The 24,229-nt window shown below is 37.4% G+C and overlaps 4 protein-coding genes across 9 annotated transcripts; all 4 read left to right on the forward strand.

The window, feature by feature from the left end:
• Window positions 1–1,914: 1,914 nt before the first annotated feature.
• Window positions 1,915–2,481, forward strand: LOC124193615. The gene is made up of 2 exons (XM_046587527.1): window positions 1,915–2,245; window positions 2,314–2,481. The coding sequence occupies exons 1-2, from the start codon at window positions 1,934–1,936 to the stop codon at window positions 2,383–2,385; spliced, it is 384 nt and encodes a 127-aa protein (XP_046443483.1). The 5' UTR covers window positions 1,915–1,933; the 3' UTR covers window positions 2,386–2,481.
• A 5,528-nt stretch (window positions 2,482–8,009) lies between these two features.
• LOC124194084 (nudC domain-containing protein 1-like) lies at window positions 8,010–10,561 on the forward strand. The gene is made up of 8 exons (XM_046588115.1): window positions 8,010–8,483; window positions 8,546–8,731; window positions 8,802–8,928; window positions 8,995–9,270; window positions 9,342–9,697; window positions 9,787–9,912; window positions 9,982–10,195; window positions 10,261–10,561. The coding sequence occupies exons 1-8, from the start codon at window positions 8,214–8,216 to the stop codon at window positions 10,503–10,505; spliced, it is 1,800 nt and encodes a 599-aa protein (XP_046444071.1). The 5' UTR covers window positions 8,010–8,213; the 3' UTR covers window positions 10,506–10,561.
• Window positions 10,562–11,798: 1,237 nt separating this feature from the next.
• Window positions 11,799–15,585, forward strand: LOC124194083 (nucleolar protein dao-5-like). 4 transcript variants are annotated; one of them, XM_046588114.1, is made up of 6 exons: window positions 11,799–12,799; window positions 12,923–13,812; window positions 13,877–14,128; window positions 14,213–14,590; window positions 14,803–14,964; window positions 15,126–15,585. In XM_046588114.1, exons 1-6 carry the CDS (start codon window positions 12,035–12,037, stop codon window positions 15,145–15,147), a joined length of 2,469 nt encoding a protein of 822 aa, XP_046444070.1. In that variant the 5' UTR covers window positions 11,799–12,034; the 3' UTR covers window positions 15,148–15,585. The 4 variants fall into 4 exon arrangements, with proteins under 4 accessions (XP_046444070.1, XP_046444069.1, XP_046444067.1 ...); XM_046588113.1 differs by having other exon boundaries at window positions 11,807–12,799; window positions 14,800–14,964; XM_046588111.1 differs by having other exon boundaries at window positions 11,807–12,799; window positions 14,800–15,585.
• Window positions 15,586–16,073: 488 nt separating this feature from the next.
• Window positions 16,074–23,838, forward strand: LOC124194088. Of its 3 annotated transcripts, XR_006874593.1 has the most exons (7): window positions 16,074–16,504; window positions 16,584–17,164; window positions 19,758–20,786; window positions 20,878–20,944; window positions 21,080–21,367; window positions 21,554–21,693; window positions 21,792–21,885. XR_006874593.1 is itself a non-coding variant. In XM_046588119.1 (5 exons), exons 3-5 carry the CDS (start codon window positions 22,546–22,548, stop codon window positions 23,824–23,826), a joined length of 1,140 nt encoding a protein of 379 aa, XP_046444075.1. In that variant the 5' UTR covers window positions 21,220–21,367; window positions 21,554–21,693; window positions 22,373–22,545; the 3' UTR covers window positions 23,827–23,838. The 3 variants fall into 3 exon arrangements, 2 of the variants coding, with proteins under 2 accessions (XP_046444076.1, XP_046444075.1); XM_046588119.1 differs by lacking the exons at window positions 16,074–16,504; window positions 16,584–17,164; window positions 19,758–20,786; window positions 20,878–20,944; window positions 21,792–21,885 and adding exons at window positions 22,373–22,819; window positions 22,899–23,689; window positions 23,752–23,838 and having other exon boundaries at window positions 21,220–21,367; XM_046588120.1 differs by lacking the exons at window positions 16,584–17,164; window positions 19,758–20,786; window positions 20,878–20,944; ... (1 more) ...; window positions 21,554–21,693; window positions 21,792–21,885 and adding exons at window positions 22,899–23,689; window positions 23,752–23,838.
• Window positions 23,839–24,229: the final 391 nt, after the last annotated feature.

Raw genomic sequence — 24,229 nt, forward strand, 5'->3', positions numbered from 1 at the left:
TGAACCTTGTGTCGAGACTCAACTTAACACTTGTTGAATGCCAGACTTTTAATAACACTTTCGTAATAAACTGATCCTCTTTTTAAAAATGACTAATTCACTGTGGATCTGTCAAACGGAATGACAGTCATTGGTCTTAAAATGTACAGTCAAGCTACACACAACAACAACAATTTTGATTTTGATCTCGATTTTGATTTCGAATAGAGTTTATTACAGAAATAAATTAATAAAAATAATTATTTGTATCAATAAATTACGAAAATAATTTTTTAACAACATTTTTTTTAAAACGAAGATTTCTAAAATGTCGAATTTTTAACGGGACAAGTCTAAAAATAGATGACATAAATCTAAATCAATCCGACCATCTGATTCAAATAGTCGAAGTTCTTAGAAATACATTTTTCCAATATTTCTTCTTATTTTTTTTTTTTTTTTACTGTACTACTATATACTTCGTAACATTGCAGATTGTGATTTCAAGTCTATTTTTGACAAGAATAAAAAAGAAATTGTTCCACTTTTGGCTGAAAAATATTTTCTGTTTATATTTTCGCTCCGGAATTTACCGGTCTAGATGGCAATCGGTCTGACTGGTTGCAATTTGCTAGACGGGGTGTACATGATTGCTCGTGGAGATTTTCAGTAAAATTTCAAGTGAAAAAATAACAATTTGATTAAAAATTGAGAAAATTGAAATGCGCTAAAACTACAAAATAAATCATTTCCACTTTGATTTGATTTCGCAAAGTCCCACTGTCAGAAATAAAATATAAAATAACGAAAAGAAGATATAAATCAAATAATAAAATCGACGATGATGCGGAACGAATAAAACCTTGGTGAATCAATCATTCGCGATCTGAATATTTTGTCCTCGAAATAGTTTGGGCGTTTGTCCGCGATTGATAAGAAATTGAAACAAAAGAAAAAACAAAAAAACAAAAAAATAACAAATGGTTTTGTGAAACATTCCAGCGAGAGCTGAACCGTTTCGCGTGCTGGCCTTGCCAAAGTCGTTACGATGTATTGTATATAATAGACGGATACTTTTGTTGGTCTAACTGCGCGCTGTTAGACATTTTTTTTTTTAAATGCGCTTGTGTTCTCTAGTGCGTATTACACGTTCGCCGTCTTATTTTTCTCTGTCCGTCAGTCATTCACCGCCAAGACCCGAGTGGTTTTTTTCGATATGACATTTTTTGTTTTCTTCTTATATCTCAATTGTTTCTTTTTTCTTTCAAGATATGCCAATGTATAGATGCAACGTGGAAAAGTGCAAGTGGAAAATACTATGGCGATATCTGTCTATTGAATGGACAACCTTCATACACTTGTTTAATACATCAAATAATTCAATTTTCTGAGACTGGCGATATAATACCGCAACTCAAGCAAAGTCTATAGTCAGTCTGGCGTGATTGACGATTGACGACACTTTTCAGTTGAGCCTAATCAGCGCCGACGACACAACTATGTATACAGCCAGAAAATGGCGAATCTCTCCCACACAGCAGCGGTAACATACTTAATTTCCAGTATGTTAGTAGGTTAAAAGTACTGAATTTGTCAAGTAGGGCTTTTTTCATACTTAATTTGGAAAATTTCCTACTTGAAATATTTTTTAACGTACTTACAACTCATTTTCATACTTGCAAGCACTATATTTTTTAAATATCAAGTAGTTTAGGGAGTTGTAAGTATGTTCAACTATTTGTAAGTATTGTAAATTTGTAAGTATATTGGACGAACATACTTATACCTATTTTTCATACTTATTTTCGTCGTATACATACTTAAACAGCTAATAACATACTTGTACTTTGTACTTGTGCTCACTTTTGAAATTTGATTGAGCTTAGCCTATATATATCGACTACTGGATTCAACTTGTTAGTCGACGAGGCTAGTGATTCCACGTCCATTGAAGATGTGGTTGTTGCTAGTAGTAACACAACTGATGGCGTCAGGGCTGGTCTTGAACAATCATCAGCTGAAGATAGGCATGATTTTGATCACGAACAACAACCCCAACATTTTGGCCAGCAAAATTTGGTTCCTGCTGCTCATCGTGAAATTGAATCCCTCCTTTTCACTCATGGTGCTGCGTTTAGTGAATTTGAATGGGAGGCTGGCTTGCTATCTTATGTTGCGACAAAGATATTTCCTGACCTACGAGGCCCTGCTCTTTGTTTCTCAGTCCATCCATGAGCATTATTCAAGAAATATGGCCATCGTTCAGGTAGAACTCTAGAATACATGTAAACTACTTGTTTAAGGAATCTAACTACTTTTTTTCATTAATTGTAGGAAAAACTTGCTGCCCTATTTATATCTACTGAAGGAACTGGTAGTACCGAGTTTAAAGCAGCTTTCCTGTAAATCATTTTTGTGAAAAAAATGAATAAGGGCACATGCTCGCCGCTTTAGGAGAGAAAATTGAATATGATGTTTGGACATAAAAATCTCTAAGTCCTAAACCCCTCCGTTGATTAGTAACGGTTATTTAATTGGTAAAATCAAATTTAGAATGGCACAGCGGATCAGCATCTGACTGTGATGCGGGAGACCCGTGTTCGATTCCTACAGAGGGCTTTTCTTTTATTCAAGTAAGTATGTTGGAGGCACATACTTACATGCTTACTCGTTACTTACAAAATGTAAGTATGAAAAAACTATTTAAGTATGTTAAGCTCGTAAGTAGTTTCGTCTTGTAAGTAATCCTGGCCCACTAAAGTATGTTAAGGTAAGTATTCTACCGCTGCTGTGCAATTAGAAGAAAGAAAGAGATTGATTATTATTCTAATGCGAAGATGCTATAACACAAGATGACAAGGAAACCGGTTGGCCATCATCTGCTTCTGTGTCTACAGTAACAGCAACAAAAAAACACAAGGACGTCGTGTTATTGAACAGAAAATTGCACGATTCGTCGACTATAAAAGTCGATTGATTGATCAAGGGATATCGTTCCATTTGGCAGTGTGATTTTCTTTCGCCCCAGCTCTCACATCACAGCATTCATCTCGTTCGCGCCAACACCTTTCAAACTACATAACCTCTATAAAAAGAATAGTAGATTCTTGACCGTAAAAGTCGTTAGCTGGGTGCTGTTTCTTTAATATAATGGTCATGAAAGAGTTCGTATTTCGATCATTCGATTTGATTTCCAATAACTGTGCGAGTCGTGAAACACGTCGAACACGAACTATATAAGCACAGAACAGGAGTTCACGCTGTTCAAGAGTGTAGCTATAGATTTATCAGATGGTTAAGTCCCGCCCAATCGCATCCATCAATAAAAAAATACCGTCAGAATTTTCTGTTCAATCGAAACTTCGCGGTTCAAACGCGTGAAAAAAATGCGGAAACTGGAAAAGTTTCGATTGTTTTTTTGATAATTTATTCCTCCCATGTATATTATTATTATTATTTGTAAATGAATTGCACAGGTCGTATAATATAATGAGTCACGGGGGTTTTGGGCAATGCGGCTGATTCACTTCTTGGTCAATTGCGCAATATACCACAACAGTTAAAGTGACCTAAAACTTAACACAACAAAGAGAAACATGTAATATACATTAATGCTGAGAATATAGAATTCGATTGACAAGTGAATGATCTAGTTGTGTTTCAATTGGGAAGTCAAGACGACGTGAGGAGAGCTTTACAATATATATAATAATCAAATCAACCATCACTCGAGATGAAAGGCAGCTGAACTGGGCGGTATATTATCGCTTGATTCGACTCATCCTGTTTTGAAATAACGACGCCATCCCGTGTTATTGATATATACTAAGCAATTATCTCTCTTTCTCCATTTCCTCGTGAATATCTTCTATATACCCATCTACAGAAAAGTTTATTCTTTTCATTCCTTCTTTGCGCTGGTTTAAGCATACATAAAAGTAAAAAAAAAGAGTATTATACTGCTGGACCCGACGGTGCAATCAGACTGCACTAACTGCAACTCTCGCCGTCCTGCGGTTCATCATCCGACGCGGCCGCATATGCCCGCAAGTGCTTTCCATTTCCGCGGGTCATTTGAACTCTTACCTGACCCACCTTCTGGCTATTAAAAATCCCAGCAGAGGGAAAAGAAGAAGAAGAACCCAAGGATATACACTCAAACATCAGCTGTTGCGTATATAGACACTCACCATATTTCTATAACTTTAGAAATAATATACAAGTTCTTATTCGGATTTTTGGCCGGGAAAAGAGATAGATGTACACCTACAGTATATAGTAACGCTTGAACAATTCTCTCGGTGCCGCACAAATAACGAACGAAATATACAAGAAAAATGAAGACGAATGTGAAGAAGAAGAAGAAGAAGTATAAGGAACTCTATCTATACACACAGCACATACACGTACACACATAAATACATAAGAGAGAGAGAGAGAGAAAAGAATAGAAGAAAAGGAGAGACCCACATCCGGTCCAAGTTGCTGTGCGCACTGTTCATCCACTTGGAACGATATATAATGAATATAAGGAGAGAGGCGGCAGTGCTTATGGCGGTTATAGTCCTTATATTCTTTCCCTTTCAGGTGCCTTCTCGTCAGGTATACAGACGAAAAGAATATATATAAGAGAAGGCCAAAAAGAAATATAGAAAAATTAAAAAAAGAGCCAGCCGGAGCTGCTGCTGCTGTGCTGTTGCTGGCGTGCTAAACACAGGGTTCGGTTGATGGGCCATACACAGCAGAGCCCCAGCATGTCGTGAAACCAAACTCTTGACAGCGCATGTGATGCGTGGACGTCCGTCTTTTTTCATTCGATCAAAAAATTCAGAACTTTAATTTCTTTTTTTTTGTTTTTATATAATGACAAAATTTGATAATTATTTCCAACGAGTTCCTTTTCATCGTGTTTTCCGTGAGTTTTTTCTCATCGTTATGTGCAATGGTGAAGGGTTTTTGCGCAACAGCTTGATGAAAATATATGTTGATCTATTTAAATGTTATCGCAGGCAGATAGCGGCTGATGCAACAAGACAAATGACCAAAATTGCAGTGCTCTTTTATGAATATCTGTAAGAAATGCGCTGCGTTATTTAGTGCAGCGTCAAGTGACTTGACGCAATTTATTGTTTGTCGCTGACACTGATAAGTGATGATAAAAGTCGTTCGTTAAAAATCCAAATGATGGAATCTTACACGATATTGTTAGTTTGTTAAACAGATGCAATCTCCGCTCGTTACTTTCCTGATCGAAATCAGCGCCACAATAATAAACGCGCACGTTCTATTCCTCCCCGTCTGTTTGTTTGTCTATACCAAGTGAAAATGGGCCATCTAGAGGCTGACAGTCGAACTCGGTAAAAAATTGAAACTTAAATCAAAAAGATTGGCTTGAAGATTGGCAATTTACAAAAAAGGAAATCAAAAGAGAAAAGAAAAATGCGCATCAAATAAACTGGGATGCATTTCCTGAATAATTGTCCATAAGGTTATTCGAGTAGCGGATGCAGAATCCGCTAGACGTCTGCGATACATAAGAACACGTATAAGCTGCACTGCTTGTAATAAAATCTAGTTTTGAAAATTGGCGGTGGTGGACTGGTGGATACGATGAAACCGGAAAAACCATCTGGAATCGCTTCATATGCATTACGACAACGTAAAAAGTTATACACCACCTCAACATTTCTTAAATACAAAAGATTGAACAACAAACACCCGGTCTTCACTCTATACTACGCATCACCCGGCGTCTTTTTCTTATATCATGCATTCAAACAAACATCGCTCATCCGTTGTGAACAGTTTTGAAGAATAATAATAAGAAAAAAAAGGTATATAGTATAACAATATAACAAATATAGATGTGCTTGTGTAGTATATACATGTACATGTCTATTCAAGGCTGTGCTGGGGTCACATTGTGGTCGATTCAGTTATTGTTCGGTGGGAATCTGTAACCAAACAACCTTCGCCTTCGTCGCGGTAGCCAATAACGGTTGGTTTATTTCGTCTCTTCTCTCACTTGTGCTGCGATCTTATAAGTTGTTGTTGACTGTCAGAGCGCGCGCAGCATGCAATGATGTGTGTGAAAGACCATGAAATTCTATCCGTATGCATCTGACCAGAAAAAAGGCAGGTATACATATATGGTCTTTATAGTATGTATTCCGTATTATTTCATAGTTGTAGCCAGCGAATATCAATATATATAGATCTACGATTTAATCTCAAGCACTAAATATAACTATACAAGGTAAATTCTGATATACTATGTTTGGTCTACAGACTTTTACACGCTCTTTATTCTCTTATTTCATCATGTTCGCCATCATCATCCCTTCGGCATCATTTGCAATTCGTCTCACACCCGATAGGATTTATTCAGAACTAATTCATATTTTTGCGTTGATTCATTCGTCAATGGCCGATTTCGATTAGCAATGGTGTGTTATTCTAATTCTTTTCTCAGGTATAACGCTTCTTGGATATTATGTATATACGCAGCAAGCTGCTGCTGTGTATACTTTGGTTATTTGCTATATAGAGCGGCCTGACAGCGTTTGAGTGAGCTGTTATGCGATCGGTGTTCAAAGAAATTCAATCCATCATCGCGTGGCTGACCCGTCATATAGTAAGAAAAAGGGTTAGGTGAATAAGGGAGAGCTTATATTCACAGAGAATAATACTATAGATGCCAGCAACGTTAAAGCTTGATGCCTGGTGTAACTCGGTTAGACTGGCGAGATGCCTATCGATTACTGATCGAATTTCTTGATTTACGCTGACCCCTACAAATTCCTATCGTAGAAAATGCATTGCCACAATTGAGCCACAATCTAACACAACCTTGAAAAGAAGGTCATAACGGATACGATTCAGACTGCTGAAAAAGACACACTAAAAAGATACAACAAATTCCGGTTCGTTAACCAGTTAGATTTTATTCCCCAGGACGCCAGGAGCGATCAAGTTTTGTATTCGAAATTTTACTTTTCAAAATTCCATCCCATAGCTTTTTTCAAATGTATTACTTAAAAAGTATAAACTGTGCAATATATTCATCATCAATCTTCACAACTACAAAGATTAGTAGTCTGCCATAGAGTTGAGTTCACATTTGGATTATTGTTTAAAATAGGGCTAAAAAAAGCACATGAATCGATACTTACTTTTGTATGTCCTCGATAGTATAGTGGTGAGTATCCCCGCCTGTCACGCGGGAGACCGGGGTTCAATTCCCCGTCGGGGAGGATTTCTTTTTAACTTTTAAATCGTTTTTAACTTTTTATATATTCCGTTATTAATATCCATACACCATTTTAATCTTCTCTTATTATTCTGTCGAGTTCTCAGTGTTAGTGGTTGGTTTCTCTTCGTCGTCAAGGCACCCGACATTTTCTAGCCTGCACTGTTTGAAAAAAGATTTCTTGAAGTAACATTTCGGACTTGACAAGTCCTCGATAGTATAGTGGTCAGTATCCCCGCCTGTCACGCGGGAGACCGGGGTTCAATTCCCCGTCGGGGAGGATATCTTTTTTCATGTTGATTAATCTTCATTTTATCACTTTTATCAATATAAAATTTAAAAATATGCAAATGTATTATCTACGTAACATTAAATTTAACCAAAACACATTTATGCAACAACCGCTTCATAAAAAATAATTAAAGCGCACCAAACATTTAAATAATATTTCTAACTACAATTTGGTTATCGACTTATCATTGAAAAGCACAATAAAAATAGCAGATCGATGTTATGCGAAAAATAATTAATTATTTGGTAGGTTATGGTCTTATACTCTTATGGAACGTGCATGATTAAGCTGTATGCTTGGGGAAGTTGGGCATACTAGAGTACTGTCATTAAATTCGCATTGCTCGGATTCTTTTTCATCATATTTTAATTACTGTAATCGTTATTCACGATCTATCCCGAACGCAGAACACGAATTACATAAATGACCCAATTTCGTTTTTTCTTTAATTGAATTCATGTTTCGCCATCTAGCGAACGATTGTCGATTAGTCAGCAACAGACCGACAGACGGCTCTCAATCCTTTTGAGCAGACGGAAGAGCGCGTACACAAAAATACGTTTGTAATCGTTTGTCAGAAGTACACATCATCATTTAACAGCGAAAGTATTTCACTTCGTATTCATTCTGTCGTTTGTATAACTTGTCTCAGTTTCTTGAAATTTATCGCGAATTAAAATTCCTGCCGAGAAAATGGAAAAGATATTTGAACTCCGCCCGAAAAAAGATTTGCTAGATCCTACTTTCGAAGGATACAAATTGAGTTTGGATGCTTTACCTGTTTACAAACATGAAGTACCTGTGGCTGTCGAACATTTAAAACCAAGTGATGAGCAACTTTCTTATTCACACGTGAAAACATTCGGTCTTCACAATCATTTGATAGAAGATCCTTGGTCAGATGAAATTGCCTTTTTCATATCAAAAGATTTGCAGATCTTCAAAATCAACCTTCATTCTCTGGTTTGTTGGATTAATATTTATTTTTAAAATCCAGAATATTTATTCTATGAAATTTTTTGCAGGCAAGTCAGAATCCTGAGTTTACGTCTGTATGGCAAATCCCACAAAGATCTGAAAGAAGAGATGGCTGGTTTAATGCATCTTTGAGTTTTGCTTCGTCAGAATTGGCAGTTGTTACAGATGGGGGAGGTGTATTACATATAATCGATACAAACATCCGTACTTCAACACATTCTCATACTTGGGAGGTAAGCACAGTTTTATTTTTGCAATTCACTGCCATTATAGATTTCTTGTTAATTTCATACATTTTTAAAGGTCAAGTTGTCCAACCAAATTATGGGAAGTGGTGAACCCTTCAAGGTTATACATTCCATCCTCAATGCTGAAGAGGGCAGCCAATTGGAGACTCTTTCTGTTTTGGTTCTCAAAGTTGAATCAATCGGTATGCATAACAATTTTTAAAAGTAATGATTTTGAACAAGATTAAATTTTGAAAAGATTATTCCAGATCAAGTTGAGAGCCAAATTGCTTTGTCAATATTTGGATGCAGTGAGAAAGAGACTCCTTTCATAAATTGCCTTGAATGGATTGAGTATGAACACAAGGATGGAAATTGGTCCTTCAAACAACTTAAACGTTTAGCGATACCTCACGGCTTAGATTATGCTTCCATTTTGAGCCCTGGTAAATCGATATGCCTTATTGCTCGGGAGCCTTTCGGAATCATATTCGATTCCACCAGGAATGTCGCTGCTCCCTTACCAAGCCCACAAATGGATGAAGGTATAACAAGAATTATTGTAGACATGTCTCATTATACTATCTGATTCTAATTTACTCTTCTTGTTTGCTAGATGAATCTGAAAATAAAGTTGCATATACTTGGGCAGAAACTCCAGAGGAGGTGACTCTATGGGTCAATTTTGACAAACAGACGTCAAAGCACGACTTGGTCGTTAAGATTGAAAGCCAAACTTTAAAAATTGTACACAAAAACCAAACTTATTTGGATGGCGAATTAGCGCATGCCATTTCGGTTGATACGAGTACGTGGACGTTGTCGGATGGAAAACTAGAGATCATCTTATCAAAGAATAACCAATCCCTTAACTGGAGTCATTTGGTCCTTAATGACCTTCGTGGTCGAAAAGTTCTTGACGCTGAAACAGCTGCCGAGTATGAAACTGTATTGAATACCACGAAAGACAAGGTAATTGCTGCAATCTTGTTAATCATGTTTTATAATCAAGTATCAATATTGTTTGAAAACAAGTAACTAATGTTCCAATTTCTCATTAGCAATCAGGAAATGGTGGACGACCTCCAATCTTCAGCAGTGAACAACTAGAGGAATGCGATGATGATATGATGGACGAAACCTACATCTTTCGTTTCGATGGAGAGACTAATCAATTTACACACAAAGTAAATAATAGAAACAAATTTCGATAAGGTTAAATAGCTAACTAATTATGTATATATTTTTTCCAACAGGCCATACTGAGTGGTCAGCTACTATTCTTTACTGAGAGTGCTCCAGGATTAGCCCCGGCGTTCTGTTTACGCCATGACGTTGATGGACTTATTTGGCAGCCGATGGGAGATGAATTAGAACAGCCATGGGGATGCCTTCACACTGCTGCGCTCCAAGCACTTGGTTACATCCAGGCTTCAAAAGAACAACGGAAGTTTACTGTAGCACCTCCCGGTAAAATATTTCGATAAGACGACCAATTGAATATTTAACAAAAAATTCCGTTCAAATCTACGTAGATATGACTTACGCAGCTTTGTGTGATGCATTCACTCACGTTTACATTTACCGTCAACCCAATTGCTCGTCGACTGGCGTGGAGATGGTACATCGTCCAACAGGCAGGAAAGTGGGTAATATTGCTCGTCAACAAGTTCTCAATATCGATAGTTCAGAAGAATGCCTTGGAGCCATGGCCACCAATACTTTCTTACTCATTCTCACTTCTTCGTCACTTTTTGCCATTCGTGTGAACAGCGATTAAAGTCTCACACAGTTTCCTTAATGAACGGCTGAATACAATTACTGATTCAGACTGTACGTTGAATGTAATTTTTTTTTGTAACTTTGCCCAGTTTGAAATTTAGGTATGGGGTGCATGATACCATGATACCATTAATAGGCGTATTCGATTCGTAATGGTTGAAGAAGTAATTTTACTAAAGGGTTGTAAAAATAGATCGTTCGGTGGGAAATTTGAATTTTAAATACTCCACCACTCACGATCAAAACATGTACGTACTAAGAATACACTATTTTTTAAGACCGCGAAAATCAAAGGTGGGCCCGATTATTTAAAAAATGGAAAATCCTAAAGTAGATTTGTGAAAATTGGTGGGAATCTAAATAGGTCACACATTATGTTGTTTGTGTATGTATAATTAAAATTTCAGATTCCTAAAGCTGCTATCTTATAAAATTTTACCGTATCAAAACAACTTTTGATTTGAGGTTGGCCTCATAATGTCTTGAGCTACAGAACGAAAATTGACCTATTTTTTTTTTGTTGATAGGATGTTGATTATCTTATCTCTTGTTTATCACACCATCAATTGGTGATAGTTTTTTGAGAGCTTGCACAAGGTCTCCTATTGATGTACGGGAAATAACAAAAAAAAAAAACAAGGAAGGGAAACGAAACTAGAATGCCCGCTTGAGCATAAAATAATTCAACCAATTTGTTACAATTATTATTTCAAATACTCTCTATTATCCTGTATTTTTATCATTTTTATTTTGTTACAAATGTAGGCCTACCAATTTTAGCATTATTGTTTTTCACTTCAGTTAAAACTATGATAGAGTTAATGTTTTTTAAAGGGGTCGCACACTTACTTAAAACTAAACTATGAATAAAGTTCATTTTAAAAAAATACAATTTAATTTGCAATTTGTTTGGGGTTTAAATCTTTTTTTTAGTCTAAAATAAGTAACTGTACTCCGGTCTTTGGTGTCGGGTGTCCGGAGTCCGGTAAGTGAAGAGGCTTTCGTAATTTCCCACCCTGTTGGTGGCTCAGTTGGATATAGCAGTTCGACTAGGCGTTGCCAACTAGCGCCAGCACGATCAACTTGTGCACCAGGAATGCAAGATATTTGAAATATTAAATAAAAAACTTTATAAATTAATGCTAAGATAGATTAACGTTAAAATAATATCGTTTGTAAATCTCAGACAAATAGTGGTGGTCGAAAAATAGTTTTTAGTTTAAAAAAAAAATGATCCAAGTCACCAGAAGGCGCTAGTAACGCCATCAGTCTCGAAACGATGAAACGTTGCTTTTTGAAGGACGGGAGAGTCGAGTTGAGTTTGTAAAGTGGTCAGAGTTTATTGGACTGTTGGAATATTGGGCTTATCTGCTATCTTTTTCATCTGTTAAAAGTTTAGTTGACCAGTTCTTCAGCAATCAGTTGGTTTATGAGGGTTGGTAAATGTCGGTTACTTGGGTTTAGTGTCGGTAAAGATTTGTAGCTAGTTGAAGTTTTCACAAATTTGTATTAAATTTAATTATTCTGATGACCATACTGGCACCTGTCGAGAAAGCAGGAACGATGGAAAAACTTACGGATCCCGTCACGAGCGACAGCGAGTTAGAGGAAGGAGAGATAGCGAACGATGAGATAGAAATAATCTCCGAATTCATACGCCACCCTCCAATGAAATCGCAGAAGTCAAGTCCAAGAAAATCCATTCCTGGAAGTAACTCAATTTCATCTAGGAAATTAGATAGTTTTGCACATAGGTTGAAGCATTCTGTGTCTAACAGTAGTGGTGGAGGGAACGTTGAATTGAAACATGTCAGTGAATTGAAGCCAGTTCCAAAAACTAGCAGGGAGAAGCCATCAATTTCATCGAAGAGAAAATCACCTGCTCGAACTCCCAAAAGGTTAGGCCAATCTAGATCTAGATCTACTTCTACTTCCAAGCCTGACACCAGTAGAAGTTCAAGGACTCGATTGAATAGTACCAGATCCAGCAGAGGAAGGCAGTCATCAAATCAGGCTAAGAAAGAAGAAAAGTTAATAAATTCAGTAACCTATGAATCAGAAGAATCTAAAGAAAAAAAATGGAAGCAATCGTTTGAAGAATTATTAGTTACCCCAGGTTCTGTGGAAAGCATAGATGATGACTCTGGTTCAGAAGGTGATGAAGAACTTAAACTGCGGATAGAAGCCCTTAACTCAGTTGTTGTGAATGCAAAGCCAAAAGATGTTTCAAATGATGTGGTTTCCTCCAAAAGTGATTCTACACCAGAGCCAATAATCTCTAATGGAGTACAGGTATATTTGTATTAAATATTTGAATTCTAGTTAACATGTGAAATGTTTTTAATTGATGGATTTTACTTTGAAGTAAGTTTATTTTAGTATAAGTGTTGAAACTTGTAAACCATTGTTATTTAGGAAGAGGATGAAGGAGATGATGAAGATGAGGAGTTATTGAGAGCGCAGTTGTTGATTGAAGTGGCACGGAAACAAACGAAGGAACTAGAAGTGCAAATGCAGCCCGAGGAAAAAGACACAAAAGCCGAAGAACCAGCCGTGCCGAATCTTGCTTTTGAAAGGCGAAACCAAGCGACAAAGATTCCTTCCAAATCCGTTCATATCCCAAAAGCTGATCGACTTGTAATTGATTTACGGAACGATTCTTCTGATTCAAGTGACGAAGACGACGGCGTGCAAAGTTCGATTACTGCCCTTCTTAAATCGGCCCGGCAAACGGTAGAAGAGAAAAGTTCTATTGTTCCAAATGCCCTGTCTCATCTACCTCGCAACCAACAAGAAGAATATCAAAGGCTGAAGCAAGAAATTGTTCGTCGAGAAAAAATGAAGCAAGGAGCGTCAAAAGTTTCCCCACTCATTCAATCCCAATCAGATGGTCTTTCTAAAATGGATTCAACTTCAGGAGCGTCCACCCAGCTTCTGTTACAACAGCCGGTAGTGATTTCTACGCATTCCGAGAAGTCTGTTAATACCGTTCCTCCTCAGGTTGATTTTGTTCCGTCAATGGATCAAGAAATGCTCATCTGTTCCCCTATAAATACTCTTGATTCGACTACACCATCTCCTATTATTCTTCCACATTCTGCGTCTCCGGGAAGCATTGTTAAAGAAAGCGAAAAAAATGAATCTATCGCTATTACTAGTGGAAAATCTGACGGAGCCTCAGTTACAAGACCCACCACAACATCGACCCGCCCTTTGGATAGTTTGAAGAAGGCCTCTCCCATGAAATCCAACGAATCCAATTCACCCAAGCTTATTGCTCTGAAGCAACAGCTACTTCATAAAAAGTATTTGGAAATGACTGTATTCTTAGTTTGTACTTAAAACTATTATCACTTCATTGCTGTACAGGCGAGATTTAGCATCGACCAAAGAAGCGCTGAAGTGTCAATTGGGATTGGTGGACAAGAATCGATTACTGTGGTTAAACAGCAGCCAAGAAGTCAATCGGCTCAAGGCTCTTCTTCAAGCGGCCGAAGGAACTGAGCGCCAACTCCGCACTCAGCTGACAAACTCTCAGCTTCAAACGCAACGTTTAAAAACAAAGATGCAGTCGGTGGAACGTCAAGTGACTGTACTTCACAGTGGTATAGGGGCACATCGGTAATTGAGAATAGCATTTTGTGTAATCAGCCTAGGCATTCAACTGTTCAATTGCTGGTATTATCATTATTTTTCTCTCTACAGAACACGACGCATTTCCGCTAAATTACGACCGAAATTGACCAATCAACCTGGATTGAACAGTTCGACAACCACTTTTACTTTACCCTCTTTAACGCCTCTTCGTGTCAAACCCCGTGTCTTTGCCAAAGCATTGGCCAAAACCAATCACCTGACTTATCACAGACCTACAACGGCCGCCGTTGACAGCGAAGTGTCAATGTCTGTTAAAGGAAGTGTTCAAATTAAAGAAAAACAGAACTTTTCTGGTGTTTTAGAAGGAAACAAAGCTCTTCACGACGAACAGTGGCTGTATGGTACCTTAGGCGATGATTGGAGTCAGTCAAATGTTGTCAGCGATTTCCCAAAGTGGTCTCCTCATGGACATGCCAGCCGATTCCTGTAAGTATCACATTCTCTTTGTTGTTTTCGTTTAATTTTCCTGCTTAATCAATTGACTTCACTTCTACAAATTTCAAATCAATCTCTTGTACCTTCATTTCGTTAAAGTTGTAAAACAAATTTTGACTAACTTCGAAATTGATCGTGTTACACCAAAAGAACATAGTAATATGCAACATTTAAACTCGCTGCTACTGCTTATTCCAAAGTAGCAACGAAGGGTTTCGTGTAGATTCGTCACTCGTAGTCTGCCGCTATCAACTGGATTCGACGCCTTGCCAAATTGTGCCGTGCCCATTTCAACACCTCCTCCCTCAGAAGGATGTGCGCCAGTTAGAAAAATCATCTCCTATGGTCTCCAAAAGCACAGCCAGGTTGGCAACGTTGGCCCTTCTGCAGCTCTCATGTTTTGACAAACCCGGCAGCAGGAGAGTCTATACTCACTTATGTTTGCCCTTGCAATAGTGTTGAATCAAGTTGCTGAATGAGCGTCTAAGGTTATATAATTCACACTAATTCTCTCTCTTTTTCCTAGTGCGAGCCGCGGTGAGGTATGACCTTGTTATGAGCTTAACAAGATAAAAAATACGGGATGTAATCCTACAGCAAGTTAGTAGCTTACCTCATGCGCTACTGTGCCAAACTTGTAACTAAGAGCGTAAGTATAAAGTTTACTGTTTTTCGTCTTCCATTCGTTGAGGAGTGATCAAGAAAAGAGAAGTTTTGTGATAATATATTTAGCAACTAAATATGTCTGCTGATCTTATGTCGTTCCTTCAGACATTTGTCTGACCCGAACGATTTCGCGATGTCCGAAGAATCGCATGGAAAGCAGTCAGTTAGTGTGTGTGTGTGTGTGTGTGTTTCGAGCCAGCCTTAATCGCAGTGATAATTCCTGCTCCATCGTATTTCGAGAAATTGTCTTACCTCATCGGTGAATCATCTGTGTACGACGGAAAGAAGAGAAAAAAAATAAATGTACAAAGAACTGGTCACTTGTTCTGTTTTTAATTGTGAATTTATGAATTTAAGGAAATTGATTTTTCTATTTATAATTACTTGGGCAGAAAGAAGGAAGGTTTCTTTTTTTAACTAAATAGGGTGTCCAATGCGTAGTGTCATTGTCAGACAAAAAACACGAGACAGTCTGTTTGAAATAATCGTAGTAAATTAGCTTAAAATAAATAAGTCTAAAGGTATGCGTTCGCATTGGTAATAAAAATATAAGTAATTCATAAACAATTTAGATTAGAAATTAACAGTAATAGTCAATATTCGAGTGACAGCGTGTGTGTTGGGATTTGAAAATATGGGATAAGTCCATCTCCATCTCTTCAAAGAAAATTCATCCAACAAACCCATAAAAATAAAATTATCTTTTAAAATTTTTTTATTTATTTCGGTTCAAACGCATTTTTGTTTTTAAAAAGTTTTAAGTTAACGAGTTAACTCTTTAATTCTTTACAGGCGTTGTTGAGTTTCATAGTGGCAACACCGAATTCCCAGTTCTCATGAAAGTTCGTCTGCAGCAAAAATCCAGTCTCCCTGTCAGTGATTGGCTCATCCCTTTTCTGTTTTGATTTTTGAATTCTGGGCTTATTTCACTAGTTAAATTGACGTTTATCGTGCTGCTGATAAAAATGGTGATGAAGTGCTTTGTGGCATGTTGCTCTGCCGGGTATGCCTCAAATAAGGTGAAAGTTACAAAATTTCGTGCTCCAAAAGACGAAAAACAATTCATTCTCTGGCAGAAAGCTATTCCCAGAACCGATAGAAAGTTGACAAGAAAAGACTATGTGTGCGCAAACCACTTTGAAGAGAAATATTTAACGAAAGTAAAAACCATTCTTGATCAAGAATTTCCTCTGAAGATCTGGAAGTTGGCAGCTGAAGCCATTCCTACTCTAAATCTATGTAAGTGTGCCAAACCTCTTTTTATATATTACGTCTATAATATTATGTTCTAATTACTTATTTGTTACACTGTGTGTAGGGAGTGACACGGATAATCAACTCGAAATTCTAATCATTTTGACTTGATACATTCTAGGAGCTCACTGCGAGTAGAACTGCCATGTTCTTACACGGGGAAGTGATCAGATGGAAATGACGGCCTTGAATGCTGGACTTTTTATGTTGTGGCGCTTTGGGTTTTTCCATTAGGGACGATTCCTGCTGCCACACCCCTTATCGAAAAATGAAACAAATTCAAACAGGTCATTGACAGGTCAGTTTGTAGGGGTCAAAAACCTATCCGGCTCCAACCTTTCCGGCCGCCCTCTTATCCTACATGTCATTTCAAATGTCCAACTTCCACCTGCAACACAGCAGGAGGATGTCTAGTATTTAGTAAATCACCGCACCATATTGTATAGCACCCGGTAGATTTATGGTCATATTTTTCCGTCCCGTTTTAATTTGAACTGGTTTCAACGGGTTTCATTCTTCGCCAAGGTTAAACCTGTCTTCCAAATTCATGCGCATTTGCCGCCACGATATTTCTGCACGCGCCAACTTGTCGGATGTGTCCTCGTCCGCTCCGGAGATTCCCATCAAAGAGTGCGCTATTCACAGGTATGAATGTATTTGATGACCTTTAAAAAACAAACGAAAAGAAAAATATTTCAGAATAGGAATATGGGTCAAGATTAGTGGCGGGCGATTTTGTATTGTTTGAATTTTTTTTTTCAATAATTTTAGTAAGTCATTTGTGTCTTTTTTTTTTAATTTCTTTTCTCTGGAACAGCGATTTGATATCCTCCCTCCATGTCCGTTTTTGGGTTCCTGGAAATCAGGTAAGGGTCATCTTTTCTCTAAGCCGAAATATTCACGTGCACCTGACACATTTTTTTTTTTCACTTCAATTTGATTCTTGTGTCTGGATTTTTGCGTTACGTAAGACCGGTAAGACGTTGTAGGGACAGAATGTAAATATTCATTTTTGAATGATTGGTTGAACTTTTTAACTTTTATAAATTTGTGGAAGTGATTTAATCACATTTTAAGTTATTTAGTCGTCACTAGTCGTTTGATGGCGTTCACAAATTTATGTTCTGAGGTTTTTCTTAGTAAATTCTGTTATTTTGATTGTTTGTTCATACCACTACTGATTCAGGTGTTGTTCTAAACTTTGATCGGGGTTGGGCGCTGAATGAATCTAAATTTTAATCCTTAAGGTAACTGAGTTAACAAATTGTCTGCACGATCAGCACCTGTTAACTAATGGTTACTTTTTATATTGTAAATTAATTGAAGTATTTTGCTACACAGGGCGTTGATGTATGCTGATCATTTAAAATATTTCCATCTTCGATAAAAAACCTCCCCAACCCCAAGTAAAAATTGATTTTTTGAAGGGCGCGCTTTGACAAAAGGTTACTGAAAGCCTAAGAACCCCGTAGAAGTTTCTTTTATTCGATTTTACGATTTTCATATGGCAATCTAATTATATAAAAAACCTCCCGTGAGTTCAAATTGGTTTATTTGGAATGCCCGTTCCAACATTACCAGTAACAACACCATGGCGAAAAACCCTCACTCACTTGTTTGACAGGATTAATTGTGCAACTATTTCTTGAGGCGCTAAAGAGTCGTTATTTCTGAAACATCAAATTTTAATCAATGAACTATGACTTAATCTCGTTGGCTTCTAGATTAACCACCATTAAAATGTTTGCCAGTGATGCGTACACAACACCCAATGCTGGAAGAATTATGTAATCATCGTCTGCATCACTGATTAAAGTAGTGAATTTAAATAAGTTTAGGAATGGCAACGGTACAGCGCTCATAGTTTCTGATATGTTGGAGCGTGGTTTCTTTTGATTCTGGTATTTTTGTCTTATTTGCCATTCTCTTTTATGTCGTAAAAACTTTGAAATGAATGCAAGACAGGTATTCTTAAGAGACGTTTAATTCGAGACCAATCGTACGAACCTTAAACAAATACTAGTAATAGAGTTAGATGGTTAAACAGAAGTTTATCTAGTTTTTATTGCGATAAGAGTAATTAATCAAACTATTAAAAAGTTGCATTACGCTGACGTAGAGTGTGTGACTTCATATAACTCAATTGGAAAATATTTCATGTGCTGAATCTGAATGACATTTGAAACGCAAAAGCCTAAAAACTCGCGTGCACCTGAGTCAATTTTTTCGCTTCAATTTGATTCTTGTGTGGATTTTTACAAGACGTTGGAGGGACAAAAGATAAATGTTGATTTTGGACTTTAAAGTTAGTTTTGAGGATGTTCACTTGTTAAAGCAATTGATTTGTTTAAAGAGCTGTTATGATTCAAGTGGTAAGAACCGAACGCGGTTGAACATTTTAACTTTTGTAATATTGTGGAAGTGATTTATTCTCATCTCTACTGATTAATTCGTCATCTCCCGTTTGATGTCACCTCAATTTAAAAATTCAGAGATTTCCCTCAGTTAAATTAGGTGGTAGCAATGTTAACTTGGATATTGCAAACTTTAACACAAATCTTGCACTGCCATGCAAGATTAAGCGAAGCAACGTCAGTTAGTTAATTATTTAACTAAATGGTCTTATTAAGTGAATTCTTTAACTAAATGGTCGAAGTTACACACCGTTAAGTAAAAGTATAAATCAAAGGAATCTAAATTTTAATCCTCATCTGACTAGTAGCTAACGAATTTTCGAAGCGATCGGCACCTGTAGACTAGTCGTTACTTTACATATTGATAAAGAATTGGCGTGTCACGCTACACAGCACACTGATGTATGTTGTTCATTTAAAATATTTACATTATCCTTAAAAAAACCTCCCCAACCCCAGTAACAATTGATTTTATAAAGGGCGCGCTTTAACAAAAGGCTTCTGATAGCCCAAGAACCCCGTAAAAGTTTACCTTTATTCGATTTTTAGGATTTTTATATTGCAATCTAATTATTCAAAAACATCTTCCGTGAGTTGAAGTTGGTTTATTTGAAATACCCGTTCTAACATTATCAGTAACACCATGACGAGAAGCCGTCAGTCACACACTTGTTCGATTAGTATAAATCGCGCAAATATTTCTCGAGGCGCTAAAGAGCCGTTATTTCTTAAACATAAAAAAAGAATCTGTGCATTTTAAACAATGAACTGTGCACTTACTATCGGATGCTGCTAGATTACATACCAAAAAAATTGTTAACCAGAGTTCTGTAGTGCCAGGTACTGCTGAAAGATCCAATCAGGCACCAACTGCATCACTTAAGTAAGAAGTGTATTTAAATTTTTGTTTTCGTTATTAAGTTTAAGTAAGTCTATAGAGTTAGATTTCAAGAATGTTTAATTCTTGTTTTCTTCGGTAGTGGAGTGAAAGAATTCCATTCTTGGAAAAATTCTCTTTTTCGACCTATTAAATAAAACAAACGGTACGAAACTTATATTAGTGCATATTATAAAATACGATAGTAAAACAGAAGTTGAACTAGTTGTTAGCACGATAAGAAAATTAATCTAGCGATAAAGTAGTTACATTATGCCGACGCAGAATGTACGGCTTCACATTACTCATTAGAAAAATATTAAACGTGTTGAATGACATTTGAAAAATTGACGCTTTAATTGTTTTGCTGTACTATTTTGTGTCTATTTCGTTCAATTATTTACATTGTCACCATTTTCACGTCAGTGCTGAAAAACGCCAACGATCTCTGCTACGTATAGTCAATTCATTTTGAAAGATTTCGGCATCATTTTTATGATTTTATGGCGATTAGTTTCCTCCTCTTCCGCAGGACCTGCATCTTCCCCGCCGGATGCGGCAGCTGCAGTTGTTGGAGCGGCCGTTGAAGCCACTGGCGCCGTTGAAGCGACCGAGGCGGACGCTGAAGGTGGCTTATTCCCTCCTCCTCCGGCTATTCCGGATGGATTGGTGTTGTTATTCTCCGCTATAACAGGAAGAATCCCTGGCGGAAAGAAACCTGGCCCTACTCCCGGATAGCCAGCACCAGGTAAGATTCCTGGATAGTAAGGATTATTCAAACCAACACTGGGATAGAATCCTTGTCCGGATCCAGCACCGGGGTAGAATCCCTGTCCCGGAATCATTCCTCCGCCACCTCCAAATTGAGGATGATGTGGATGAAACCCTCCTCCGCCTCCTGCTGGAAATTGTGCTGGATATCCTGGTGGGAAAGCTCCTTGCTGGTACGGATTTGACCCGAATCCGCCGGCGTAAGGTGGGCGATTCCATTGTTGTGCATCTGCAAATTCACAAATTTCCGCTTTTAACAATTTGCTATTCAATTTCATTTCAAATTTTCAATTCAGTGAATTAACTTGGACGAGGTACGAGCGAGAAGAGAAAACTGATTTTGTTGTGCAGCAAATTTTCCTTGTAAGTAAGCGCGTCGAAATTGCGGAACGGGCCGAATGTCCGGCCGTTAGCCTCCTGCTAATTATTCATAATTCACTTGACTAATTTAAACAAATTTTAATTTTTTTTATGTTACCTCCTCTGGTGATGGGATAGCGTCAGCTTCTTGGAACACTTCAATGACTTGGGCTTCACCCTGGGCATCGACGGATATCCCGCCGTAAGTCGCCAGTGCCAACAGCAGCAGAAGAAACGCAAACACTCTATTACTCATCATGATGAGTGGATCCGACGAGTACTGGACTTTTGATTCTGGTGTCCTTATCGATGACGAGTCGACTTTTTATACCTGTGTGATACAGAGTACCACTATAGTGCACGTTTCATCGATTCGACCCAAATGATCCTGATGCAAAACACCAGCATTTTCCAACCGAGTTGAATGTGAGTAATAACCTAGCTTTCAATCAATCTCATTTTTTTTGTTTATTTTGCTTTTTGAACGGAGACATGGGGGATTTCTTTTTTACATTTGTATTACATTACATAACGATGGGGAAGAGTGTATAAAATAGATCAATCGGGGCATTGAGATACGCACGCGCTAAAACACATTTTGATCGGTTTTAGTTTCAATCAGCGATGGACGGCGACGAGGAACTTGCACAGCGATAAATAAAGGCGAGATGTGCAACACACGCAAGAGGTCACGGACAAGAGTTTCAAGCCGGGAAGGAGAAATTCATCGAGAAACTACGCCAAAAATAAAAGTGAGTAAGAATTAAATGCTTTGGGCGATTTTAGCGACGATCTTCGGTGTCGTAGAAGTAGTCGTATTCAAAGGATGATTTGAGTTTGCGTTTAGCAGCTTTTAAAATGACAGAAATGGCTTCTGTTGTTGGCGTATTTCGAGAAATTGTCTTACCTCATCGGTGAATCATCTGTGTACGACGGAAAGAAGAGAAAAAAAATAAATGTACAAAGAACTGGTCACTTGTTCTGTTTTTAATTGTGAATTTATGAATTTAAGGAAATTGATTTTTCTATTTATAATTACTTGGGCAGAAAGAAGGAAGGTTTCTTTTTTTAACTAAATAGGGTGTCCAATGCGTAGTGTCATTGTCAGACAAAAAACACGAGACAGTCTGTTTGAAATAATCGTATTAATTAGCTTAAAATAAATAAGTCTAAAGGTATGCGTTCGCATCGGTAAAAAAAATAAGTAATTCAGAAACAATTTAGATTAGAAATTAACCGAAATTAACAGTAATAGTCAATATTCGAGTGGCAGCGTGTGTGTTGGGATTTGGAAATATGGGATAAGTCCATCTCTTCAAAGAAAATTCATCCAACAAACCCATGAAAATAAAAATAAAATTATCTTTTAAATTTTTTTTATTTATTTCGGTTCAAACGCATTTTTGTTTTTAAAAGTTTAATTCTTTACAGGCGTTGTAGAGTTTCATAGTGGCAACACCGAATTCCCAGTTCTCATGAAAGTTCGTCTGCAGCAAAAATCCAGTCTCCCTGTCAGTGATTGGCTCATCCCTTTTCTGTTTTGATTTTTGAATTCTGGGCTTATTTCACTAGTTAAATTGACGTTTATCGTGCTGCTGATAAAAATGGTGATGAAGTGCTTTGTGGCATGTTGCTCTGCCGGGTATGCCTCAAATAAGGTGAAAGTTACAAAATTTCGTGCTCCAAAAGACGAAAAACAATTCATTCTCTGGCAGAAAGCTATTCCCAGAACCGATAGAAAGTTGACTAAAAAAGACTATGTGTGCGCAAACCACTTTGAAGAGAAATATTTAACGAAAGTAAAAACCATTCTTGATCAAGAATTTCCTCTGAAGATCTGGAAGTTGGCAGTTGAAGCCATTCCTACTCTAAATCTATGTAAGTGTGCCAAACCTCTTTTTATATATTACGTCTATAATATTATGTTCTAATTACTGTTTTGTTACACTGTGTGTAGGGAGTGACACAGATAAAGTTAAAAAGAAAAAAAAGGAGGGTAAACAGGATAGTGATGCTGACCAGGGGCAGAATGAGCTTGACTTGCCGAACACTCCTCAGCCAATTCAATCGACTGACAGTCATGAGACACTTGAATTTCCCAGCACAACTGATAAGTTAGCAGCAGATGTTGAGATGGTGGATCCTCTAGAAATTGTTGATCAACCCATCAAAGAAGCAGTCAACAACATTATCTCTCATCCCACACAATTGAAGCTTCCTAAGGCATGGCAATGGTGTTCTGTTAATGAAGATCTCCAAGAGGACAATCCCATAGCTTACAGCAGGATAACTGCTGTTAGATTTGGCGTTGTTAACGAATTCACAATTCCAATTAAAATGATTACAGTTGTTGGAGGTGAAGTGTTTTACACCGTCAAGGGTGTTTTAATGACACCACCTCATTTCTTGCCAAAATCCTTCAGCACAGTAGAGGAACTCAATGATCTCTTGTCTCGCTTTGACTCGGCAAATATTTGTAGTGGTTTCAAACTGGTTGGGAAGGGAGTGCTAACACCCAACCTGAAAAAAACAACAGTCAAGCAGCTTGGTGAACGAAGATCGAAATTCTGCATTCGGCTTATCCAAAAAGGGTTCACTTGCTACAGATGCGAACACCTGACTAATTTAGTGGCTGGAAAGTCACCGAAGCCAACTAATATGGAGCGACTTCTTGAACAAATCAAGAATTCAACTTACAAAAATCGCCTGTTAACAAAACAGTTAGAACGTAAAGGAATGCTGATCAAGGTAGCCAATATCAGTATATTTAATTTATTATCCCTGTTTTAATCATTCCTTTGTATATTCAGGAACTAAGACAAGAAATCAAAAGTTTAAAAAAAGACCGAGACGTTGTAAATGCGTGTGTGAGCCATTCAACATAAATGATTCTGCCTTACCCTTAATCATAAGGTAACATTTAATTTCAATTAGCAATTTAGCTACTGCTTGATTGACCACGTTCATTTCTGAGCCTTCTCTGTTGTTTTCCAGACGTTTGAGCAGTGCTAGGAAAGTGCTGTAAGAAAAAATATCCATTCGATGAGGCAAACCTCCAAGTTATTCGGAAAATTTTTAAATTGATCAAAACAAAATCACCGGGAAAAGAGGAACGAACTATAACTATACGGTACTTTAATTAAATAATTTGTTCTTTCTTTCGCAATCTTACCAATTTGGTTTGTACGATGGGCTAGAATTCAAATCAAATAAACGGAAATCAAATGCAATGTTCAGCCAGTTGGTTGTTGGACGATATTATTGTACTGCGAGGACGTGTCACACAAA

The sequence above is a fragment of the Daphnia pulex genome, chromosome 5, assembly GCF_021134715.1.
Source record: "Daphnia pulex isolate KAP4 chromosome 5, ASM2113471v1".
Taxonomy (NCBI): Eukaryota; Metazoa; Arthropoda; class Branchiopoda; order Diplostraca; family Daphniidae; genus Daphnia; species Daphnia pulex.

Excerpts from the sequence above, each read along its gene's own strand:
- LOC124193615 (XM_046587527.1), top strand. The coding sequence starts at position 1,934 with ATGTGGTTGTTGCTAGTAGTAACACAACTGATGGCGTCAGGGCTGGTC. Across the intron at positions 2,246-2,313 it reads GAAATATGGCCATCGTTCAG|GAAAAACTTGCTGCCCTATT; the intron begins GTAGAACTCTAG and ends CATTAATTGTAG.
- LOC124194084 (XM_046588115.1), top strand. The coding sequence starts at position 8,214 with ATGGAAAAGATATTTGAACTCCGCCCGAAAAAAGATTTGCTAGATCCT. Across the intron at positions 8,484-8,545 it reads AAATCAACCTTCATTCTCTG|GCAAGTCAGAATCCTGAGTT; the intron begins GTTTGTTGGATT and ends AATTTTTTGCAG. Across the intron at positions 8,732-8,801 it reads CACATTCTCATACTTGGGAG|GTCAAGTTGTCCAACCAAAT; the intron begins GTAAGCACAGTT and ends ACATTTTTAAAG.
- LOC124194083 (XM_046588111.1), top strand. The coding sequence starts at position 12,035 with ATGACCATACTGGCACCTGTCGAGAAAGCAGGAACGATGGAAAAACTT. Across the intron at positions 14,129-14,212 it reads AGTGGTATAGGGGCACATCG|AACACGACGCATTTCCGCTA; the intron begins GTAATTGAGAAT and ends TTCTCTCTACAG. Across the intron at positions 14,591-14,799 it reads GGACATGCCAGCCGATTCCT|TAGCAACGAAGGGTTTCGTG; the intron begins GTAAGTATCACA and ends CTTATTCCAAAG.
- LOC124194088 (XM_046588120.1), top strand. The coding sequence starts at position 16,231 with ATGGTGATGAAGTGCTTTGTGGCATGTTGCTCTGCCGGGTATGCCTCA. Across the intron at positions 16,505-22,898 it reads CATTCCTACTCTAAATCTAT|GGAGTGACACAGATAAAGTT; the intron begins GTAAGTGTGCCA and ends CACTGTGTGTAG. Across the intron at positions 23,690-23,751 it reads GTAAAGGAATGCTGATCAAG|GAACTAAGACAAGAAATCAA; the intron begins GTAGCCAATATC and ends TTGTATATTCAG.